The following is a 21,952-nucleotide window of genomic DNA, read 5'->3' as shown; positions in this document are numbered from 1 at the left end:
TTATTTGTTCACCCAAAATTCCTCATATTTAGCCTCTTAATTTTCCTCTTAAAGTGCACCAGATTCATGCATTTCACTTTAAAAAGGTGAAAAATTTGTCTATTAGGATCAATGTAAAAAAAAAAGTTTTTAATATTTTTGTTTTTTAATATTCTACACTAGGCCTAGGTTTGTTTGTTCTCACTTCTCGGAGCAAAAGCGTGTGTGTGTGTGTGTGTGTGTGTGTGTGTGTGTGTGTGTGTGTGTAGGGTGGAGGGGGGTGCACTGGTGCACTGGGTCCTCCTCCTCTCCTCTCATTCGTCTCTCTGCTCTGAACCATAGAGGTCTGAACGGATCTACTGTTGCCCTGGCCGCTCTCAGCTGGCGTGTCGACCCCTCAGCCAGCCTGGCTCTCCGCGTGTTGTTTGGTACTTCTAGTGAACTTTATTCCCAGTGTGTGGCGCGTAGGCTACGTAGCTCGCATCACTGCCGCTCGTCAGAGGTTTTGTAAATCTTGCTCTAGCAATATGGACTGAACACAGGGACTGAAGCAACAGCTACTCAGGAAGAGAAGAAGAAGAAGAGTGTTTGTGTGGAGGGCAAGCTTTCTTCTTCTGGTTGAACGAACCATCATGGAAGAGGACGACGGGCATCTGGAGAACGGGATCCACGCCGTCAAGGAGTCGGACCGCCAGCAGCGGCTCCGGCTGTGTGTGTTAAAGGAGATAGTGAAGACTGAGAGGGATTATGTCAACACGTTGCTTTTCCTTCAGTCGGTAAGTTTGACATTACCTTCCACGTTCCGCTCTCTCAACGGGCTGCAGTTCACGCCAAACCCAAGTCAAACATCTTTCTATTCAATGTTGTGTTTGGTTTAGTCCAACACGCACCTCTCGTAGTAGCCTACGCTGTTTTAGACAACTGCTCTTATTTGATGAATTGACAGGCTTCAATTCGGCGTCCTATGACACTTGAGATGGCCCACGCAGCAGGTCAAAATTAACTTTGATATTTCCCCTGTTGTAGCCTAAATGAAGGGCTGTATGTTAAGGTAAACAGCCAGGCATTCGTATTGGGTTACGCGTTAGGCTACGTCCTGCAGACAAGGGTAACTTTACGGTTAGATGTTTACATTTTAAATCCCATGTTGTGATTCATATAAACAGGCATCGGGAGTTTAGCTACGCACACCACGCAGCTGTGGTAGCAGCGCGCATTCATGTGTCTCTCTATTTCTCCTGACTGAGAGGACAGACTAGATTTGTAGTCTAATGTAGCTATTGAATAGGCTATATTCCTGTAATGTGAGAGTAGCATCCTGCTTGGTATATTTGTTACAGTTGAATTGGGCATGGGGTTTTCAGTGTGGACATGACTGCTGGGGGGGATCATCATTGACACCTCTCTGCATTGTCTGTTAAAGCCCAGGTTCACAACAATCAAAGGAGAGCTCAGTTCACATGGCCTTTGCAAATAAATAGATATTCATGAGCATTCAACACCACATCGCCTCCCCCCCCCCCCACACCCCCACACCAGACAGATATAAGTAACAATTAGAGCACAGAATCATTGAATTGGTCAGTTGCCTTTAATGAATGAACGTCCTGCTAATTTTACATGTCCCTTCCTTTGAGCCACAGTGAGCAGTGTCAGTGCAGATGGCTCCCACCTGCAGGAAACCATTCAATTAGTCACCTTTCCTTTTCATTTTTAATATGCCTCTCATCCTCTCCTTGTCATCTGGAAGTAGCACAGTGCAGGTGGTGTCTGCTCTGAGACAAGGACAGTATTTAGTAAACTCTAAATGTGCTGCATTGAATGTGACAGGCTGACAGCAGTAGCGTGGCTTTATTATTATACTTCATGTTAGCCCATTCCACACAGGGTCAGAGGTGGACTACTGCAGCTGTTTGTTAGCATGCTAATGCTTCTGTACTTTTTCTTATTCCGACATCGGACAAGCATTTGTCAAACATGGTCACGGTTCCCTTTTTATCTTGTGATGTCATGTGTTGAGGAACTTCCTCAAAGTTCTCAAATGAATGCTGTACAAACTTAGCCTGGCACCGCCCGCCTACATACTTCTGCTCTATTTTTCATTTCCCTTCAGTAGTCAGTCTGGGTGTGCAATATATTAGTGGGTTCTCTCCAGCCAGATTTCTGTCGGTCCAATCAGCGAACAGAAGGGGTGTCTCAGAAGCCGGCGCATGACATATGTCACGGCCAAACGTTATGCGATTGTTTGGCTGATCCAATAGTTTTAAACTTCAACAGACACCCGTCTTCAAGTGAGGGATCGTTGAGCGATTCCAGACCTTCTGTACTTGAAATGAAGTATGATGGTCTGGTAGCACCAGGCTAGATCAAACAAGCCTATAGTGTCACAAAGATACTAAATGATGTTGCGGTTTTCAAGTGAGAGATTAATTTAATTCATTTTCTGTAGTTTCAAGATAATGAAAGCCTGAACCAAATGGCTGAAGGGATATAAAGTATACTCTTCTGCTTTCTAAAAACATCCTTTAACATGTGCAGGGCCATCTCTATGATACTGGTCCCTTATACAGTTGAGCCAAGAGACAGCCAAGGCTTATCGTCTGTTACAAGACAGAGCAGGCAGCAGAGGGGACATGCATGGACCTCCTCCCCCTTCTATAAAGCCCAGCTCCTACATAATGCTAAAGACAAAAGGCCAAGTGATTTATCAGAGAAGTCTGGGAGCCTGTTCCTGTGAACATGTGAAATGTGTTGGTGCTAGCCCCCTCCTACATGCTCCTCCCCATCATCAAATCTATTGGCATGTCTAAGCCATACAGTGCATACCTGTGTGTGTCCTTGCATATAATTCCTCTCATAGAGCCATAGCTGCAGTCAAACACAGTGTCAAGATTCAGAGCACATTTTTCCCTGTTCTAGGTCTATGGGATTGTTGTTGGGATTCATTGTAAGCTGTAGGTGGTTTACTTATTCAGTTCTAGCACATGTGCAGTTTAATAATAAATGCCGTAAGATTGACAGATTGTTGTTTTTTGTCTTTCTATAATATGCTGGAACAGATATCATTGTCTTGTCCTCGTTACTAGTCATCTCAACAGACGGCCGAACAAGCCATGATGATAGAGCATGCTGCTACCCCTAAGAGGGGTCATATATAATGCTATATATTATGAACAGCACATTTCAAAGTCCAGTGAATCTCCATATGGAAGAGCCTGTGGCATCAGATGGCTAAAGGAGTACTTGGACATTCAGAGATAAAGGGAAACATCCGTCCCCACCACCAAAAGCCAATCCTCTGCAAATCCCTCCCAAGCTCTGTGTCCACGGTCCATCCTGCTCCGTCAGTGGGAGTGGAGGCTTTGTCACAGTTCAGCTCACTGTGGTGGTGATAAGGGAAGTCTGGCTGAGGGAGCTCACAACATATGGTTTCAGTAAAGATATAGAGTGGTTCAGGAAGAAGGTTTGTGGGGTAGATGGTTCAAGGATGAGTTGTCAATTAGTGTGAAGAGGCTTAAGCAGTAATGGGGATTGAAAAGTGAGTGAGAGCTTATAGAATACAATCATACTCTTTTCTAAGATTTTGTATTTATTTAGGTATGTATGAAACATGATGTTCTTTGTGTGTCTGCATTTCCCCTGCCTGTCTATCTATACTAGTTTAATTTGATAGCTCCGATATATTTCCCAGAGTGCCCTTTGAGGGCACTACCACTCTAGGCCCAGAAGCCCCGTACGCAGGCGTGCTAAGCAGGCTTGCCTCCGCCCTCCTCCCCGCTGTTCTGTACTCACATTGCTAGTAAAAATCAGAACCAATACGTCAGCACGTCTTAATACGTGCAGGTTTGCGATTTGGAGTGTATCTGTATCCGATTGTTTTTGAATGTTTTCATCCGAACAAATTTGCAGCACAAACATTTGACTTCCACATGAGACCAATACAAACCCTTTGGCAAATGGAAAAAAAAAAAAGATTTCGTATGGATGTATTGGGTCGCGGGGAACAGTCTCATATAAAATGAATTCAGGATCGCCGTCTATGCGCGTGCTTGTGCGTGCGTGCTTGTGCTGAGGAAGTGAACCGTGCTTCAGTACGGAACAGAGCACTCACACTGGTTATACAAACTAGACTTTTGGGTGCAAACGTACTTGGGCAGGGTACAGATGGTCTAGTGTGAGTACGCCCTTACAGCTCCCAGATAATGTTTGATATTTATGCATCTTCTCTGAGATATACAGTACAGTACATGGACATACTGCTAGTGTAGGGGCTATTGTATTGTAGGAGGACAGTGAGAGTTGTTTTCCCTAGCAAAGAAAAGTGATGTGCACCATTGACTTTGACACAATGCTTTCTAGTCTCCTGATGCCACTGTCCTTTCCTGTATGACAAACATGAATCTGATATGAAACAGAGACCGTGGGTATCTAAGTCCCTTAGACCTCTTCTTCATATGAAGAACAAAGCCTTTAAAGAAGGTAATACAGTAGAATTGAGACGTCTGCAAAAATAAATTGAAAGAGAGGTCTGGGTTGGCAAAAAGACCTACAAGGAAAAAATTGAGAGCCAACTTAAAACTAACAATCTGGGCTCTGCCTGGGACGGCATGAAAACCATCACTGGGCTGAAAGATAAAAGAAAAAAGGTTTCTTTAGCCAACTATACCTGTGACCTGCACCTTGCTCAGAGCCTCAATGATTTTTATGTCAGATTTGAAATGCATGATTTTAGTGAGGAACACTCTGTGATCAAAAACAGACTTCTGTCTGCCCCCCCCCCTCTAGGCCTTTTTTTAAGGAACAGGATGTGACCAATTGTTTTAAAAATTGCAACCCCCGTAAAGGTCCAAGCCCCGATCACATCGGCGGCCGCTTATTAAACACCTGCGCAGATAAGTTAGGTCCCATTTTTAATTTGATTTTTAACAGATCTCTCAGTCAGCAGATAGTACCCTCCCTCTGGAAACAGTCCACTATAGTACCCGTTGCTAAGTGTAATAATCCAAAATCACTCAACGATTTCAGACCCGTATCCAGGGGTTGACACTAACGGTTGCCCGCTTGCCCGGGGCAAGTGAAAATAATGTTTGGGCAAGTTGAGATTGCTTTTTAGTTGCCCGAACGGGAAAGTGGATTTTAGAGGGGTTGTCAGTAGTCTAGGCTATTTATTCATGTCTTTTAGAGTCTGCAAAACAATTGTTTTCCCGCTAACTCGCACAAAATAGATCGGCTATATTTGCAATTGAGCAGCTGCGCGCAGCAGCCAGCACGTTCTCTCTCTCGCACTCTATCTCTCTCTCTCTCTCTCTCACACACACACACACACACACACACACACACACACACACACACACACACACACACAACAGCCTGTGTGCGTGCAGTTTCGCTGTCTACATTCCGAAAGCCGGCTCTATAGGCTACAGACCTGGTTCCGCTATTTTCAAAACACAGAAATCAATAACGTTTGAGCTTATCGATACCGCTATGGAGTCCAGTAGGTCACATGATGTCAATTTAAATATCGAGTAGAGTCGGGTCATCTTCAACTAATTAGGCCTACTTTGGCGTATTATTCCATCACTGGTCTGCATCATGGACTGTAAAGGTGCGAACACACTAGGCATTTTACACGGGTAAGATTTACGTGCGTAACGCAGCTAAAATGTTGCTTGATCATTTTGTGTCAAAAATGGTTATACGCGCGTAACGTGCCTAGTCTCCCTCCCGATATTGTATTTCACTTATCAACCATGGCTGATCAGACCCGACACAACAGCGTGCATGTCCGCACAAAAACAACAACAACACGGCCAACAACTGTGCCAAAAGACAAACTGAACAGCACAAATAGCCTAGCATTAAAACAGCATTACATATTCACGGCAGCTACATAACAAACACAGTTACAGCAGCATCGGTGCACGGCGGCACAACATAAAGGCAAGTAGCCAAAATTACCCTACCTGGCTGTGACAGGGGACCGTGGCTGGCGTAGATCAACACCGGTGCTTCGCTCTACTTGTCGTGAAAGTCCCGCGGACAGTCTTCATGTTTGGGTTCATAATATGAGGCGCTAGCCGCCCGCACACAACAGGGTGAGTTAACTAATGCTATACGGCGCTAACTTTGTTTATCGGCTAAAGCACAGCCGCACATATTCACTGAATTAACCAGGAAGTCCATTCTCCTGGTTTACTTTCCCCACGTCTTGTAACCCCGAGCGGCTTCATACAGCACCGGCCGCCCGCAATACATTTTTCTCCTCGGTGTCTCTCATCAGCCTCTGTGTACAGTACACTGTTCTCCGACCCTGCCAATGTATGTGACGTCGGGTCAAGCAGAACGCTGATTGGCCAACGCGGCTAAACGTCCTCGCGTAGCTGCGTAATATATACGCGCGTAAACATGTTGCTTTAGCGCGAGTGAAAATGTTGCTTTAGCGCGAGGGACGCATTTACGCGCGTAAACCAATGGTTCCCTATGGAAAAATGGCCGATTTCATACGCGTCTGTACGCGTGTAAAGTGCCTAGTGTGTTCAACACCTAGTTAAGTGTTGTACCTTCTGTCTTGAAGAAACTCCTTCAACCCGCTTCATCTCTGTCTCCCCCCCCCCCCCCCCAAAAAAAAAAAAAACTCCAGCCGCTGCAGGCGGGCTCGGCACCGTCTCATCATTTATTCAAAGCATATATTCAAAGCAGCGGTGATCAACAAACGAGAGACTGTGTAGCAAGTCCCGCAGTTAAACAATTTGATAGTTTTTAAATCCATATTAAAATCTGCAGGATAATAACTTGCTAGCTTAAAAAAATCGCAAACGGTTCAAATGTGATGTGTTCAGGTCGGCTCAGTAAAATGATTATTAGGCAAAGGTCAATAAAATGACATCATGATGTGTTCAAATGTAACATCAAGAAAAAAAGAAATTTCTGTTTTTCGTGAGAAGCTTGAATAATACAGTTTGGGTGAAAAACTTGTTTCCCCAGCAATATAACATTATTAGTAGGCCTAAATATGGAATTATGACCTGTTTAAAGTCCTATCCTTAGCTCTGCTCATCTTATAAGCAATTAAAGCAATAATACCAGTTCTCTTTTAACAAAATAATAGAAAAGTATCGATAAAGATTTAGATTGTGGAGTCTTTATAATGGTATCAATATGAAAAGAAATTAATGATCCCCCTCCCTACTTACAGTATAACTGGGCAATAGCTTTAACATGGTGGACTTTAATCACTTTTTGGCACAATGTGACCGTTTTAAATAAGTAAAATAAGTTACATTTTTCTGAACACATATGTGTGGAAGCTAACATTCAGTTTGACCCTGAGCTAGACTGAGTTTTCTGAGACCCCCAAAACCAGGCCAGGTGCATGGCAAAAAGAGGCCCTTTCACGATGCTGCAGCAGAAGCAAGCTCTTGGCTGTATGTGATGTCATGATATCTAGGCTTATATGAATTGTTGTTGGTTGTATGTGGTCAGGATGAGACAAGTAAGCAGTGTTTGCATTTAAGAGATAAGGTTCGCTAAAATGTATAATTTAATTAGCCTATATCATTGTTTAACATTTTTTTTGTTTTTTTGGGAAAGTGAACACGACATTCGGGCAAGTAAAACATACCTGTCCTGTACTTGCCCTATGGGCAAGTGCCTTTGAAACCTTTATGTCAACCCCTGCGTATCCCTTACTTCCCTGGTCATGAAGCAGTTCGAGAAGCTTGTTAAATCAGAGCTTGTTGCAAAAACCAAGAGCCTTCTAGACCCTTTTCAATTTGCTTACAGGGAGGGAAGAGGCGTCCAGGACGCTACTGCTACTCTTTTAAATCTACTTTTTAAACACCTTGAAGGCAGTAAGAAGCACGCCAGGCTACTTTTTGTCGATTTCTCCTCGGCTTTTAATACGATCCAGCCCTATGTTCTCGTTGACAAGCTAGTTAACATCTTTAGCCTAGATCCTTGTTTAGTGGGTTGGGTACTGGATTTTTTAACTAAAAGATCCCAAAGTGTTAAGGTGAATACAACAGTGTCTAGCCTTCTGTCTACCTCCACTGGTTCGCCACAGGGCTGTGTTCTCTCTGCTCTTCTGTTTATTTGATGACTGTCGCAGTAACCACGACAACCGTTTCATCATCAAATACGCGGATGACTCGGTCATTGTCAGCCTACTCAATAATGATGAGACTGGGCATGGCCAGGTTACAGAGGACTTCCTGACCTGCTGCAATGATGCGTTCCTCGAGCTTAACATCTCTAAAACTAAAGAGCTCTGTATAGATTTCAGACGTGGCCCCCATCCCACCGAGAACACTGTCATCTGTGGCCAGCCTGTGGAAATCGTGTCCAGTTATAAATATCTGAGCACTATCATTGATAATAACTTGAAATTTAATGCAAACACTGAAATGCTGTGCAAGAAAGGCCAGCAACGCCTCTACTGTCATAGAAAATTGGATAGATTCAATGTTGACAAACGCCTGTTGAAATTGTTTTACAGCGCTTACATTAATTCTGTCATCTCCTTCTCTATCATATGCTGGTACGGCAACCTCACTACCAAGGACAAAAATTCTCTTGGGAGAATAGTAAAAACTGCTGCGAAAATACTGGTATCCAGTTAGAAGGCCTTGATCCTTTCTATTGCAAACAGTTGCTCAAAAAATCTAGGTCCATACGACAAGACAGTGCCCACCCTCTTAATTCTGAATATAGGGTGTTGCCATCTGGCCGTCGCCTGTGTGTCCCTATGACCACAAAAAACAGATACAAGTTTTCCTTTGTCCCTGCCTCGATTCGAGCGACCAATGCTGCCAGCAGCAGATAACTGCTAATAAGGGGCCACTCACACTAGGGCCGCGGCCCCGTGCCAAAGCTCATTTGCATACTAAAGTCTAGAACGTTTGGCTAGTGTGACCCGCCAACTTGTATTCCAGCACGGAACAGCCCCTTGGCCACGGCACATCTCTCCCAGGTGTGCCGTGGCCAAAGTACAGATGCTAATGAGATGACACGCGCACAAGCAAGCGCACAGGCGGCGTTCCTGACGTGAATTTATTAAGGATGCATAGTCCGTTAACGTCCGCTGCCTTACTAGTCCACCAGAGTTGCCCACCACTTGGACTTGTAGTTACATAAAATGTGTGAGAATTAACGTGTGTGTAGGCCTAGGTGTTTGCTAATAAAAGAGGGAGAGAGCTAAATAGGTGAGCGCAGAAAGCAAAGCAAAAATGTTTTCGTGTTTACTCACGTTCGTCAGATGATTTTTTTCTTTTTCCTCCCGTCAGCTGTCATAACTGCCTTTACGCATGGCGGTGGAGACGCACCCAAAACAACACACCGCGGCCCGGTGATAAGGAAACAGTAGCCTACACTAAGGTTTAACAATAAACTTTATAAAGACACTTAAAAAAACGATCTCTGCCCATACAAAAAGGTCTGACTTGGATTACTTGATGGAGCGATCGATGTGTATAAAACCATCCGGTACGTATGGTCTGATGACGGGCTGTTATATTAATAATAAACAGCGTGCTGCACAAATATGAGACTGTTCACCGCGACCTATTACGTCAAGGCTACATTTAAAAAAAAAACAATAGCTTAAGGATTCTCGTTGCTCTAATGTGGAAGTGGAATATATGATGCAAATTTGGCCGGATGAAAATATTCACCAACAGTCGTATAGCCTACAAGTAGACTACGCTCCAAATCCTAAACGCGCACGGTGACGTAGGCAAGGTGCAATCGTGCCCAGGCCACGAGCAGTGTGACCACGGGCAAGCGGGGGGAGTGAGGAGGGGGGGGGGGGGGGGGGGAATCGTGCTGAATCTTCCTGCAGCACGGAACAGGCAAACGGCCCTAGTGTGAGTGGGCCCTAAGAGCCCGAATCCTCTGGTCATATCTCAGGCGAGTTTTGCCGTACAGCAAGACTCTATCTATCTAAAGGAACTGACTTTGTTGTGTTGGTTTTTCCCTGATTCTTGCACTTTGCACTTTAGTGCCCAGGCCTGCGTAAATGTTGTGATGTTTGCGTCCGTCACTGTTTTGTACTGTTATGTGTTGTCGCCTCTCCTCGCTGTAAACCAATTTGCCCTCTTGGGACACTAATAAAAATCTTGAATCTTGAATCACTAGGCGTGGGATGATAACTGTTTTGAAGGTATACAGCGAAATGAAAAAGTCAAGGTTTCAATACCACCATTATCTCTGTCCTACCGTTCTTAGGCACCAGAACACACAGGACACACACCGGACATACACGTTTATTAATGTTCAGAATATTCCTGCACCATAACCATTTTGACTAGAAGAGAACTGTGTAGAAAGTGAGTGTCTCTAAAAACCTTGTTGAGCTGCTCAATGGACTGCTTTGTTTAGAATAATTCAATCATTTGGTTTATTTTCTCACCATACAAGTGTATTAATGTTCAGAATATTCTATGTTCTATAACAAATAAAAAGATTATGTTTGGGCAAGGAATTATTTTTTGCTTTTTACTGAGACATTTCAAAATAACATATTTGAGAGCTGTTATCACAATACCGTAAAAGCGGGATATTTTTGCTTTAGGTTATCATAGTGTCAGAATAACATACCAGCCCATGCCTAGCCACCACTATGGGACATATTGTGGATGTTAACACTGAGCCATTTTCGGTTGTCAAACTCTATTGTAGCCACACCGCTGACTGGACATAATATCAAGTCTATATTTAACTATATAAGTCCAAAAAAACATCACCATTGCTAAATGTGTCAGTATATCGATAATTCAGTATTTGTTGGCAACTAGTGGTTTTGTTCTACTCGGTCTCATCAGGGTTTTCCTCTGCATCCATGGTAGGAATTGAGCAGTACTAGTTTGATTAGCAGCTTGCCATCTACCGCCCACTTTCACTCTACATGGCCTTATCACTGATATATTTCCCACCTTCCTTAGTGCTCTTGTAGGACCTCCTGGATCTCTAGCCCCCTTCTAACATCTTGTAACATCGCTTTTTCAGTAGCGACTATGGCAATGACACACAAAAAAAGATGGTTATCCGGCTTTGGCATGGCAGCCATTCTGCATGTCACTCATCCCCTGGCAATTACCAGCGCCAACCAGCTCATCCCATGTGCTGGAGGGTAAGCATATAGGGCTGGGTGGAGGAGGAGAGGTGAGAAGGGGGTTGGGGTTGTGAAAAGAGGGATTAGAGGATTCATTTGGCTGAGCGTTATCATTGCACATCTCCAAACCTATTGCCTCCTGAAGGTAACGTGGTATCAGTCTCATTTAAACAAGCTGCTTCCTTTTCAATTCCAAGTCTATGGTGATAATAACCATTCTCTTTGAGCTTTTGTCCCAACGGGGATCTTCTTCAGGGCAATGCTTTGTTGATTTAATCCATTCAACTGGATTTTCCCTGTCATGATCCATCAAACTGTCTGACAGAAACAGCCATACCCAGAAGACATGAGGGATTTTCCCACAAAACCAGCTACTTTTTTGACAACAATGACCCATGTTTTAGGTAGATGTTGTCATGTAAAGAGAGAGGTTGAATGGTGTGGTCTATAAATGAGTCAGCTTCTGAGCGGCCTTCTGGAGGCTGAGCAGTGAGAGACAGAGGGTAGGGTGACCAGGAAGGTCTCCTCAGTGCTGTGGGGTAATAGGAAACATCTGGAAATCCTGCCCTCTTTGACCCTTTGCTTTGGGCCACACACAAGTGAGGTCCAATACTGATGTGTTTGTGTGGAGAAATGATATTGTGTTGGCAACTTGTGACTGCATGTATTGCTGTAGTTTTCACACCTCTTCCTTTGCCGTTGTTAACTTGTCTTTACCTATAGTTACGGTTGACAACAGTTTCTTAGTAAACAGGATGGCACGTGTACATGCATACAAACACATTATCCGACTGTTGCCCAGGAAGACAGACGGGCAGGAAGCCGGGTTTTAAGCTTCCTCCTCAAACTTGAGCCTGTGTCTACCTCTTTCCTTTCTTTTCTTCCATCTCTCCCGCCCTCCCCACGCGGTGGGAAAGACCAGCATGAGGGTTCTCTGGGCTAGGGGAGTATAAATAGCTTCAGATTCTAACTCTCATCTTGGCCACAATGCTAGTGGCTTCAGTTGACTGTAACCTCAGCCCAGCTGAAGTCATACTAACACAGGCACACATCATATATAGCTAGAGCAAAGGGGAAAACAGCCCATGGAGTCCTAACAGCAGGTAGAAGAGTTACTATGGCAGACTGCTGGGCTTTTATTATTATATGGATGATACTCTATCCCATCATGTAGCTTGTAACTCCCAGATTAAGCAAACCTTCAGATAAGTGAAATTTAGTTTGGGCAGATATGCTGGTGTTTGAATTAAGGAAAAGTGTACTTGGACTGTTTTGTGTGCCCTATAACAGTGTCATTTTGCAGACCCGTAGCATGTCCTTAACCTAAGGTTACTGCAAACCACTGAAACATACATAAACATACATGTGACTCTACCGCTTTAACTTGCCACTGTGCACCCTTTCATCTGACTCTGGACAATTGGTACCTTGCAGTGCAGCTTTTGCCACAGCGACAGTGCCAGACTGACTCATTACAATGCAGCTTGTTGCATAAATGGGGGTAAGTGCCAGTTTCAACTTAATCAACTTAAGCTCAGTGCTTTTTTAAGTCATGTGTGTTGCCATAAGCCATTTCTTTGAGGCATACGACTGCAGCAGGAATTCTAAGAATTCAAGTTAACAAGTCTAAACCACTGTAAGACCCAGAGGCATGATATCAACACCCCCCTCCAAAAATGATGTTTTCACATTCTCACACAGCTGTGAATTAGCATAGGAGAAAGTCTGTTTACATGATCAGTAGGAGGTTGTCTTTGTGCATTTTGATCTTGCCACACTTGTGGTTGCAGTAGATTTTTTATGGATGAAATGGTTCCCTTTTTTTAATGGTCCTCTGTTCATGGTCAACGAGGCACATCTATTCATGAGAGGATGCTGTGGAATCTGGGGTGTGGTGTTGAGAAAATCATTCATTATTTCAGGTCACTGCTTTTAGTGTGTCAAATATCAGACTGTACAAAATCAAGCATGTTAACCAGAGAGAGACTTCCCAAATGGCCTGTTTGGTTAAAAATAATGTTTTTATGACTGGAGCAAACACCAATTATGTGTATGTTCTACGATACAATGGGTGACCTGGCCTGAAATGTAAAGCGCAGCAACATGCGATCTCTAATGTCCCCTTGGAGATCATGACCCAGAAGTTGGGACAAGTTTCTCAGGGTGGATGGTGCTCGGTGCAGTGGCCTCATGTGCCTCATGGTTCTGAGAACACACTTGAAGGATGAATGAATGAGATGTATACCTGCAGAAGGACTCTCCCCTGGGGGCTTTCTATTTGGTTAACAGACTGTGGCAGCAGGTTTACAATGTTTGTTTGCTTTCTTAAATACAACCAGATGTGCAGTTTCTTGTAAGGTCAGAGGTCTCATTGGCCTTATAGTAAAATGCTACATAACCACAGAAAGCTTCTCACAAAGCCTCTTAGGGGCACTTTACACGACAACACGAAACGGTGCAAACGCGGAAAAATTCCCGCGGTTGCACTATATCATTTACAGGAAAACAGCAAACGCAGGCATGAAACCGCAGGTTTTTGAGATCACCTCCCAGGGAGGCTTTTTTGGAAAACTTAACGGTTTTGGTTTCCTGTAAACACCGAAACCATTTCCCCTGATAACGCTGACGTCACGGCTCCACCCTCACACATGCGTAGTCTATAATATTTGCTGTCAAAATACCCACAACACAAGCGAGTTATAAAGTTAGAAGACAACATGAATGGTGTCTCCACGGCACCATCACTGTGATCAGCGGAGAGTGACGTGCAGGGCTAAAATATAGCCTAACACTCGCCAATTTAGTCTAAGCGATTAGTAAGTTATTGAGACCACCGGCCACTTTGTCTGGGGAAAGATTTGTCCTCTGCCGGTTTTGCTAGCCAAATAAACATGTGTAGCTTCTATGCCAGGGCAGGGACACGGCTCTCTCTACATTAAAAAACACTATCCATAGTTCAGCGCGCAGCGGTTAAGTTACTGTTCAACAAAAGGAGCATTAAGGCTACGGCTTCACAGTAAAAGCATTTCACTGGCTAAACATTAATAGCATTTCACTGGACACACGTGAGTTGACTTTTATTTTGAAGTACGCCTAACAGGAAGGTATCCGCTCACGAAGCCCCTTCACTATCAGCATGTCTTCTGTTTTTACGAGTTCAATGCGGTGAAATAAGAGGACAGAAAGCTTGTCTTTTACAATATTTGTAACCCCAAGCTTACACCAACCGCTTTATGAACGTTAGTGGCATTAATTTTCGGTTACAGTAAGGTTTTATGCATCAAATTGTACCGGAAGAGCTATCTACTAGGCTGTGTCACCGCTGACTATTGGCTTGGCATGGCTGCTACACTGCTACTACAGCGATTTCGGCCCGTTTCCTCTGAAAACATGTGTACGAGTGAAGATGTCAGATAAATTGTGTCTGAACGGGGGTTTTTTTTTAAACCAAAAACGGGAAAACTGTCACGTTTTCACCGTGTAAAGTGCCCCTTAAATGTAGATAAGATGGCAAAGATGTGTGATGAAGCCAGAGTGAGATTACAAGATGGTCTGAAGTGTTGCCCCGTTCAAGGCATATCAGAGTAAATGTCTAGCCTGTATGCAGCGCAGCCAGGAAGCTGTTAAGAATGGAACAAAGGAGTGTCACACACACATATATCACACACTCCTAAGTAGGTCTCTTGTTTTCTCCCATTGTCCATGGAAGCAGCTTTACAAGTGTATCTGGAGGTAACGCTAAGTTGACTCTTCCAAACCATCTCCTTTTGAAAAGTATTCCTCCTAAATAAAATTGTCTATTTAGCCGGAATGAAGTGAGTGGACCTGAGAATCGTACTCATGTTAGATATGTGTATGGGTGGGAGATGTTCATTCTTGTCTCTTTTGTTCATTACTGTGGTCTGCAGGCTCAGGTCAGCCAACTGGTCGCCCATCCTCTGAAAGACTGTTGAGTATGTTGTTTAAAAAATGCAAGTAGAGTGGGATGATGCCTTGTTCAGCAGAGTGTACTGTGTAGGGCAGCCTGAGTGAGTGGTGGAACATTTTGGTGGTGGCAAGATGCATGGAAGAGAGAAAATTGCTCCATTCACTTTTCCAATTGCCACAACTTGGAGCAGAGAAAATTGGCTGAGTGAGTACACAACAGGAAAGGCTTATGCTGTCATTTTCTTGTCGTGCTTTCTAAGATAAACAATTTGATTTCCCCAATTAGTGTGGATCTTTGGGTATTTATTTTAGTTAACTCAACAAGTTAAAGAGGCTGCTGACTAAGTTGTTAAAACTGTTCACAGCAGCTGCTGACAAATTCCTGGGCCTAGTTGCTGGAGGGCTTTATGCCTCGTTTTCACCAAGCAGTGCAGTTCGGTTTGGTACGGATAGGAACCTTTTAAGGAAATGGTGCCTATTTCTGATGAATTACCATTGATATTTTTTGGGTATTTTTGCCTAAAGCTGTGATTAACAAGGGCCTTTAAAAATCATAGATGTACAAAAGGGGAAACAAAACTTGAATGAGTGAATGTAGGTCTTGTTGTTATGGGGGTATCACCAGGACTGTTTTCACTTTTCATCTTATGATCAATCATATGTGATTCAGTTTAACAATTAAAGTGTCACAATCGCTGCTGCACTGGCATGGCATATTGTGAATACAGATGATCATTGAAGAAGCATTACTTTCAGAAGTGGAAACTAACACAAGAGTTAATTGCATTAGTGGCTGCCAAAATGAGAAGTTGTGATAGAATGTAGGTCAGTTGCATCAGTGTTGTCAAAGCCACAATAAGACCTTTTCAGGCAGAAAGCGCTTCAGCTAGCTTCTGTCTGTCAGTCTCTATGTGCTTGGTACATACTTTTTTTTTCAGACGCAGTGGGGTGTTTTCTCTATGATCTTCCCCTCTTGCTTTGCCAAATTCAAATGATTGTTAAGTGTGGGTCACTTATTAAGGTTGTTGTGAACCTACGTTGTCTCTGTCTGTCTGTGCCCATAGATGTCTGTCCAGCTGAAAGTCAGATGTGGAATTCCTAGTTTGTGCTTTGTAAAGTCACATGAAAGCAAGAAACTAGCTTAAATGATCATCTGTGCTACATCTATTTCTGTAGCTGGTTTCTGCTCTGCCTGAAGCTTCACAGCTCTCTCTGATGGCTCACTCAACACCACACTCAGTGTGATTCCTTACGTCGCTCTGCACCATACAAACTCACGTCCAAACGTCCAGATGGCTTCTGCAATCTGCTCCATGATGTTATCTCCTGATCACCACATGTCACCCCTCAACCAGAAAGCCAGTTTGGAGAAAGGACTCGTAGACAGACCTGTGCTGACTGTCAGCAGTGGTGGAGATAAAACTAGGTGATTATTTAGTCCAGATGAAAGCTGAATGTTCCTGTGACGAACATTTATTGTTTCGGAGGCAGAAACTTGAGTCAAATACAGATAAGATTCAGAGCATTTTAACACATTACTAGGTTGAACCAGATTGCAAGTTGTATTGTATTGCTGGCTGTTAACATTCAGTGGAGAAATGAGGAATCAAATATAAACACGTCTTGCAGCACATTAACATGCATCACAAAGTAATGCGTGTGTTTTGTTCCTAGATGTATAACGGATGACAGATTGAGAGTGAGTCTATAAACGCAGGACAGTAAGTGACTAACTAGCTGAAGAAGAGGAGATATCTTAAGGGATATTTATAACTAATTAAATAATAATTTTTTATGGACACTCACTAAAATCCAGGTGATTTATTTTTATCGTAAGTGTTGTAACATTTGTATTTTCACAGTATTTCAAAAAGTATGCTCACAATTTATTTTCTCATATTTGTAATCATCAGGCTTGTGGAGAAAGCATTCTTAAATAGGAAGTCTGGGGTCCAGTCTGTCTGTCCTCTGTGTTGGAGACACTGTCTCATCCCCCTGTAGTGTTTTGCGCCCATGTTAGCTACTCAAAGAAGTTTAAAGTCCTTCAAAGCGGAAGTGAGTGAAAGTGGGAGGGAAAGAACTGGACAAGACTCAAAGTAGACTTTGTGTTTCAGTGATTGGCTCTGCCAAAAAGGGTTTATTCTGGCAGAGAGAGGGGGACTGGTTGGAGTGTGAAGGGGAGCTGAGGGACTCTTGGGAGGGTTGGGGAGAGATGTGAATTACGGCCTGAGAGAGAAAGGAGTCTGCTAAGGTTTGCTGGGGTCCCTCATTGTGACAACGCCACAGGCCATTCTCTGGCTCTGTGGCACTCAGGCCACAAAGAGGGGATTTCATCATTTATTTATTCAATTTCATGCCATGTCCACCCCAAAATGGCCCCCCTTCCCTATCCAAAACTGCCCTGTCCCCATTTGTAAATAGCCACCCCATTCCTCTCTCCAGAAAGAGAGACGCTTAATGGCCACATTGTTTTTAGCGTGCTGTTTTTTTCTCTTGGATAAGGAGGGGTAAAAGAGTTTGAGACTGGTGACCTTAGAACCCGCTTACAAAAGTCCTGAATCTGTGGATCTGTGCTTCTAGTTAAGGGTTGTTTCAGTAGGTGTGGGAACTGCAGCACATCTAAAAGGGGCTCTCAGTGCTTGCTAGAAAAAACCTAGCGTTAGAGCTTGTCCTTGATATTCAGGTCCTGACTTTTCCTTTATTAACGCCATCTTAACTCTCATTATGGAGAAGCTGCTAGAATGAAAGAGGACTTCTACCAAAGCAGAGAACCAGGTTTGATATTTAAAAATGAATGCACTGCTGTGCCTATGAGGGTGCAATCAGAAAGTTTCCAACTTTGAAAATTCCCGGAATGTTGCAACCCTGCACAAGAGTGTGCTCACCAAATTACAGAACAAAGAACAATTTGTCCTCGTATTGAAATTTATAAAAAGATCAGTAAAGCAATTGAAAGTTAATTTGCTTGATTTTACACAGTCAATCTTGTAATGTCATCTGAACTAGAGATGAGGCCGATCCAATATCTGTATCGGGTCCAATATGGCTGCAATCTACGTATTGACTGACAACTCGGATACTTTTTTTTTTATCTAAATTATTTTAACTATGAAAGAAATACAAATTTTAAGACCATAGCTATTTGATATATCACACATTATTATTATAATTTAGCAATTCAAAGTTGAGTTCTGATGTTCTTCTGCATTCAAACAGTTCAAAGCAGTTAAAGGTCCCATATTATGCTAAATGCACTTTTTAAATGTGTTCTAACACATCCATGGGTCCACGGTGTGCCTAGAGACTGCCAAAATATCTAAAAAAATAACAATCTCTCCTTTTCTCACTCTCCCCCTTTCTGAAACCCCCACCCCTCCCCCTCAATATACTCCAGTCAGAATTCTCCCCGTTTCTGACGTCAAACTGGAAAGCCAGAAGCTTCCACTGTGCAGCCCACACCCCTATTTCTTATTGGTCCACGGCCCCGAGATCCTCTCGAAAAATATTCCTTCATCCCCGTGTTGTTTGCTTGTTGCTAAGCGACAAGATGCCTGTAGTACAGAAAAGCATGGTGAATGTTGCATAATCCACTCATTTATCTTAACCCCAGCAGTCTATGCCTCGTTTTTAATAACACAACGGATAGGAAGCTACTTGTGGGTTTTTTACAACAGTGAAACTGAAATAAATGTTTTTATTGGTATTTTTGCCTGACTGGTACATCTATTAGCTTTGGGACAAGCATTCAGCTTTTGCTCATAAAAACATATTTCTATTCCCCACACCAGTCTGGAAATGCCTCGTTTTTAACAGGACAAATGATTGGAAGTTAATAGTGTGGAAGTCAACGTTGAAGATAATTTTTTCACTGATTTTAGTGGTATTTTTAGCCGGTAGCTCCCGAGCTAGCTTCGCAGTAGCCACCATCTTTTGCAGCATTTTTATTGTGAACATGCCGTTTCCATTAGCTTGGAAACGGCAAGTCAGTGCATCTGTATGAACATAGTCTTTCATGTAGACAAGGATAGGTCATGTCAAACTGTTCAAAGTGCGTTACTAGCACTAGACTTGGTTCTTCTCATGGGTAGGCTAACTGCGCTAACAGGCCCAGCAAATATGTCATCATTAGCCCCTTTTACACAGCCAGTGAAAGCCGGGAATATGCCGGCCTTTCGGCCCTCCCCCCAGCTGTGTAAATGCGACAGTTGCGGAACGAGGGAAGAAAGGTGCGAGTGATCGTTCCGGGAATTTTACTACCTCGGGGGGTAGTAAGATTCCCGACACGATCAGTTCCGCCTCTCTGTTTAAATGCTCCAGCTTGTTGTTGCGGAACAGGGGGGCGTTTGATGTTCCATAGTCTACGTTCTAAACATGCGACCATGTTAGCAGTTGAAGGACGTGTGTTTAACATTAACCACGGCGGCCTGATGTCCCGTAAAAATCACAAAATAAAAGGAACGGTGTATAATCTAGCTGATCATAAGGTCCGTTGCTCAATCCAAACCCCCGCGCTTCATTTTGCAGAGTGTATGAGTCTATTTCTGCCCAGGAGAAGTTGTACAATGGAAAGCTAGGCTAGGCTAAGTAAGGGATAAAGTATAGCGAACGGGTCACTTGCTAGAAATAAAGACCGACAAGCTGAAGCAGGAGCCCGACGCGCAGCGGAGGGCTCTTGTTCAGCTTGAAGGTCGACCTAGTAACGGGGGAATAGTCTGCTCGCCCCGCTAGACTGTCTGCTTCAGCTGACTGAAGGCTCCGGCTCAGCTGTTAGCCACAGAGCTACTGTTTTGCTAACACATTCCGCCGCCGCTATTATTATCCTAAGTCTGAGCGTATATCCACACTTTATTTCTGTCTACAGTAACGTGACTTCACACACTGTGTGTATGTGTATGTCTGATTGGCAGATCGCTGCCCTCACAAAGAGACTCGCTCACAACCAACCTGTCACACACACACACACACACACACACACACACAGAGGTGAAGCGGTCGGATTGATTTAGTCAGTTTGGTTAACTGTCCCAGTGATGTTGGACTCAGCGCGTAGCGAGATCAACTGGCACATCGTGGGGACAGTAAAATACGGCCCTCTTATTGCAAGCTCCAGCACTTCTGCTCTCAATTCACCGGCCATTGTTGTTGTTGTAAAGCAGCTGACCGGCGCGGCGCTAAATGTTTACGTCACACCTGACGCTGTTTACAAGCACCTCTTTCATTCCGGAGCGCTGTGTAAAAGGGACTACTGATGCGCCAGCAGGCCGGCGTTGCTTGGTTCTGTGTAAATAACACAGAAGCAAGCAAAGCCGGCATATTGGAGTGATGTTGTTCCGTCAATATGCCGCAATCTCTGTGTAAAAGGGGCTATTGTTTACAAACAGACAGAGGGCGAGGCGTTTCTGGCTTCGCTTCCGGACAGGGGGCGGGGGCAGCTCAAAGATTGTATATTTACGAGGGGAGCTGCAGCTCTTTTTAAAAAATAAGCCATTGTGAGATTATCTGAACATCAGCATAGTACAATACATTATCTGAAAGTTTTTTTTCAGCAAACAATTAAAGAAAAACGTATTAGGGACCACTAAGACCATATAATATGGTGTATAATAGAACCAAAAAGTGTATAATATGGGAGCTTAAAGATTAACCTATGCATTTTCTGTTGCTCTTTAAGTTTGAATTGTTGTGTTGCTTAAGCCTTCTTAACCTTACACATAACATGACCACCAACAAGGACATGTATATTTAGTATACTATGGGAGAGTATCATTCATGGAGTATGGTGAGAAAGAACACAATCAATCTATTGGTCCCATAACCAGAAAGTAACGGCTTCAAATGCAACCATGCGCCACTGTCCAGCTTTCCATAGAAATTAATGGAATGCTATTTTTCAATCCAGGGTCCTTTGTATAATACGTCCATGATCTAAACATGTACATACAAAGAATCCTTGACATCTCCTGACAGCAGTGTGACAGCTTCAAACTTCTCTATGTTTCTGACTGTGCGTCTGACTTACTGTCGCAACCTGACCACGTTTGAGAATTATGACATTTTGTTAGTTCTCTCTAGTTATTTCCCCACTGGTGTTTGAACTATTGTAATAATGGCTGTGTAGTTTTTTGCGTTTAGAAAGGTTCTTTAATTCTTATACACTAAATGTCAGATCTTGCCGTTGACCTCCTCGGTGTAGATGTTTCAACCTGCTTGTTTGCCAATGGGTTTCACCAGTTTTGCGGGAGTGTTTTTTTTGGGTGGCAGTGAAGCTATTGTTGGGTCATGTTGGCCTAGTTGCAGGTACAGAGCTCTGTGCAGAAGCAGACAAGGCAGACGTGAAGGCAGCATGCCTCTATTTCACTGTGTCCAGTGGAGCGAACACTGCAGCCACAGCAGCATATGGTCCATCTGTATCTTCACACCTTACTGTCTGGCCCCTCTTCGCTCTGATACACCCCAACATTTAGCAAACCCCTCCCCCAACCTACATCAAACCCAATGACTCTTTGTCATTAGAGATAATGCATGATTCCTCATACGACAGAAGAACAGGGACTGATGTTCACACTGTCTGGGTTGGCAGGTGATGATGGATGTTGAATTGTGATTTGATACATTTTTCAGGGCAGTTGAATGTGTAAATAATGAAGAGTGTAACTTTGTATTTCTGTCCATTCCTTCCACTAGACATTTTGGAATGCCTAAAAAATAGGCAACTCACCCCACTTTCCCCGGTGACCAATACAATTATTTGCATTTCTGATTCTGAAAGTGTAGTCTTATCTAGAGGTTATGCAGTAGTTGTGCCACAAGGGTAAGGGAAAATATTTTATTTCATTCAGGTGTATAGAGCACAACACAATGTATATATTTTTTTCAAAGTTTAATTGCATGTTACAACGAGGATGTAGGCAAGGTAGCCCATTAAGTCCACTACTT

At 43.4% G+C, this 21,952-nt stretch overlaps 1 protein-coding gene across 1 annotated transcript in view; it reads left to right on the top strand.

Moving 5' to 3' along the window:
- Nucleotides 1-375: 375 nt before the first annotated feature.
- Nucleotides 376-21,952, top strand: part of prex1 (phosphatidylinositol-3,4,5-trisphosphate-dependent Rac exchange factor 1) — a 164,706-nt gene continuing 143,129 nt past the window's right edge. Inside the window, 1 exon segment of the mRNA XM_080031313.1 lies at nt 376-755. Coding sequence (XP_079887439.1) covers nt 612-755 — 144 coding nt within the window. The 5' untranslated portion in view covers nt 376-611.

The sequence above is a fragment of the Ammodytes marinus genome, assembly GCF_949987685.1.
Source record: "Ammodytes marinus genome assembly, chromosome: 7".
Classification (NCBI taxonomy): domain Eukaryota; kingdom Metazoa; phylum Chordata; class Actinopteri; order Uranoscopiformes; family Ammodytidae; genus Ammodytes; species Ammodytes marinus.
This window is presented reverse-complemented; position numbering and strand designations above follow the sequence as displayed.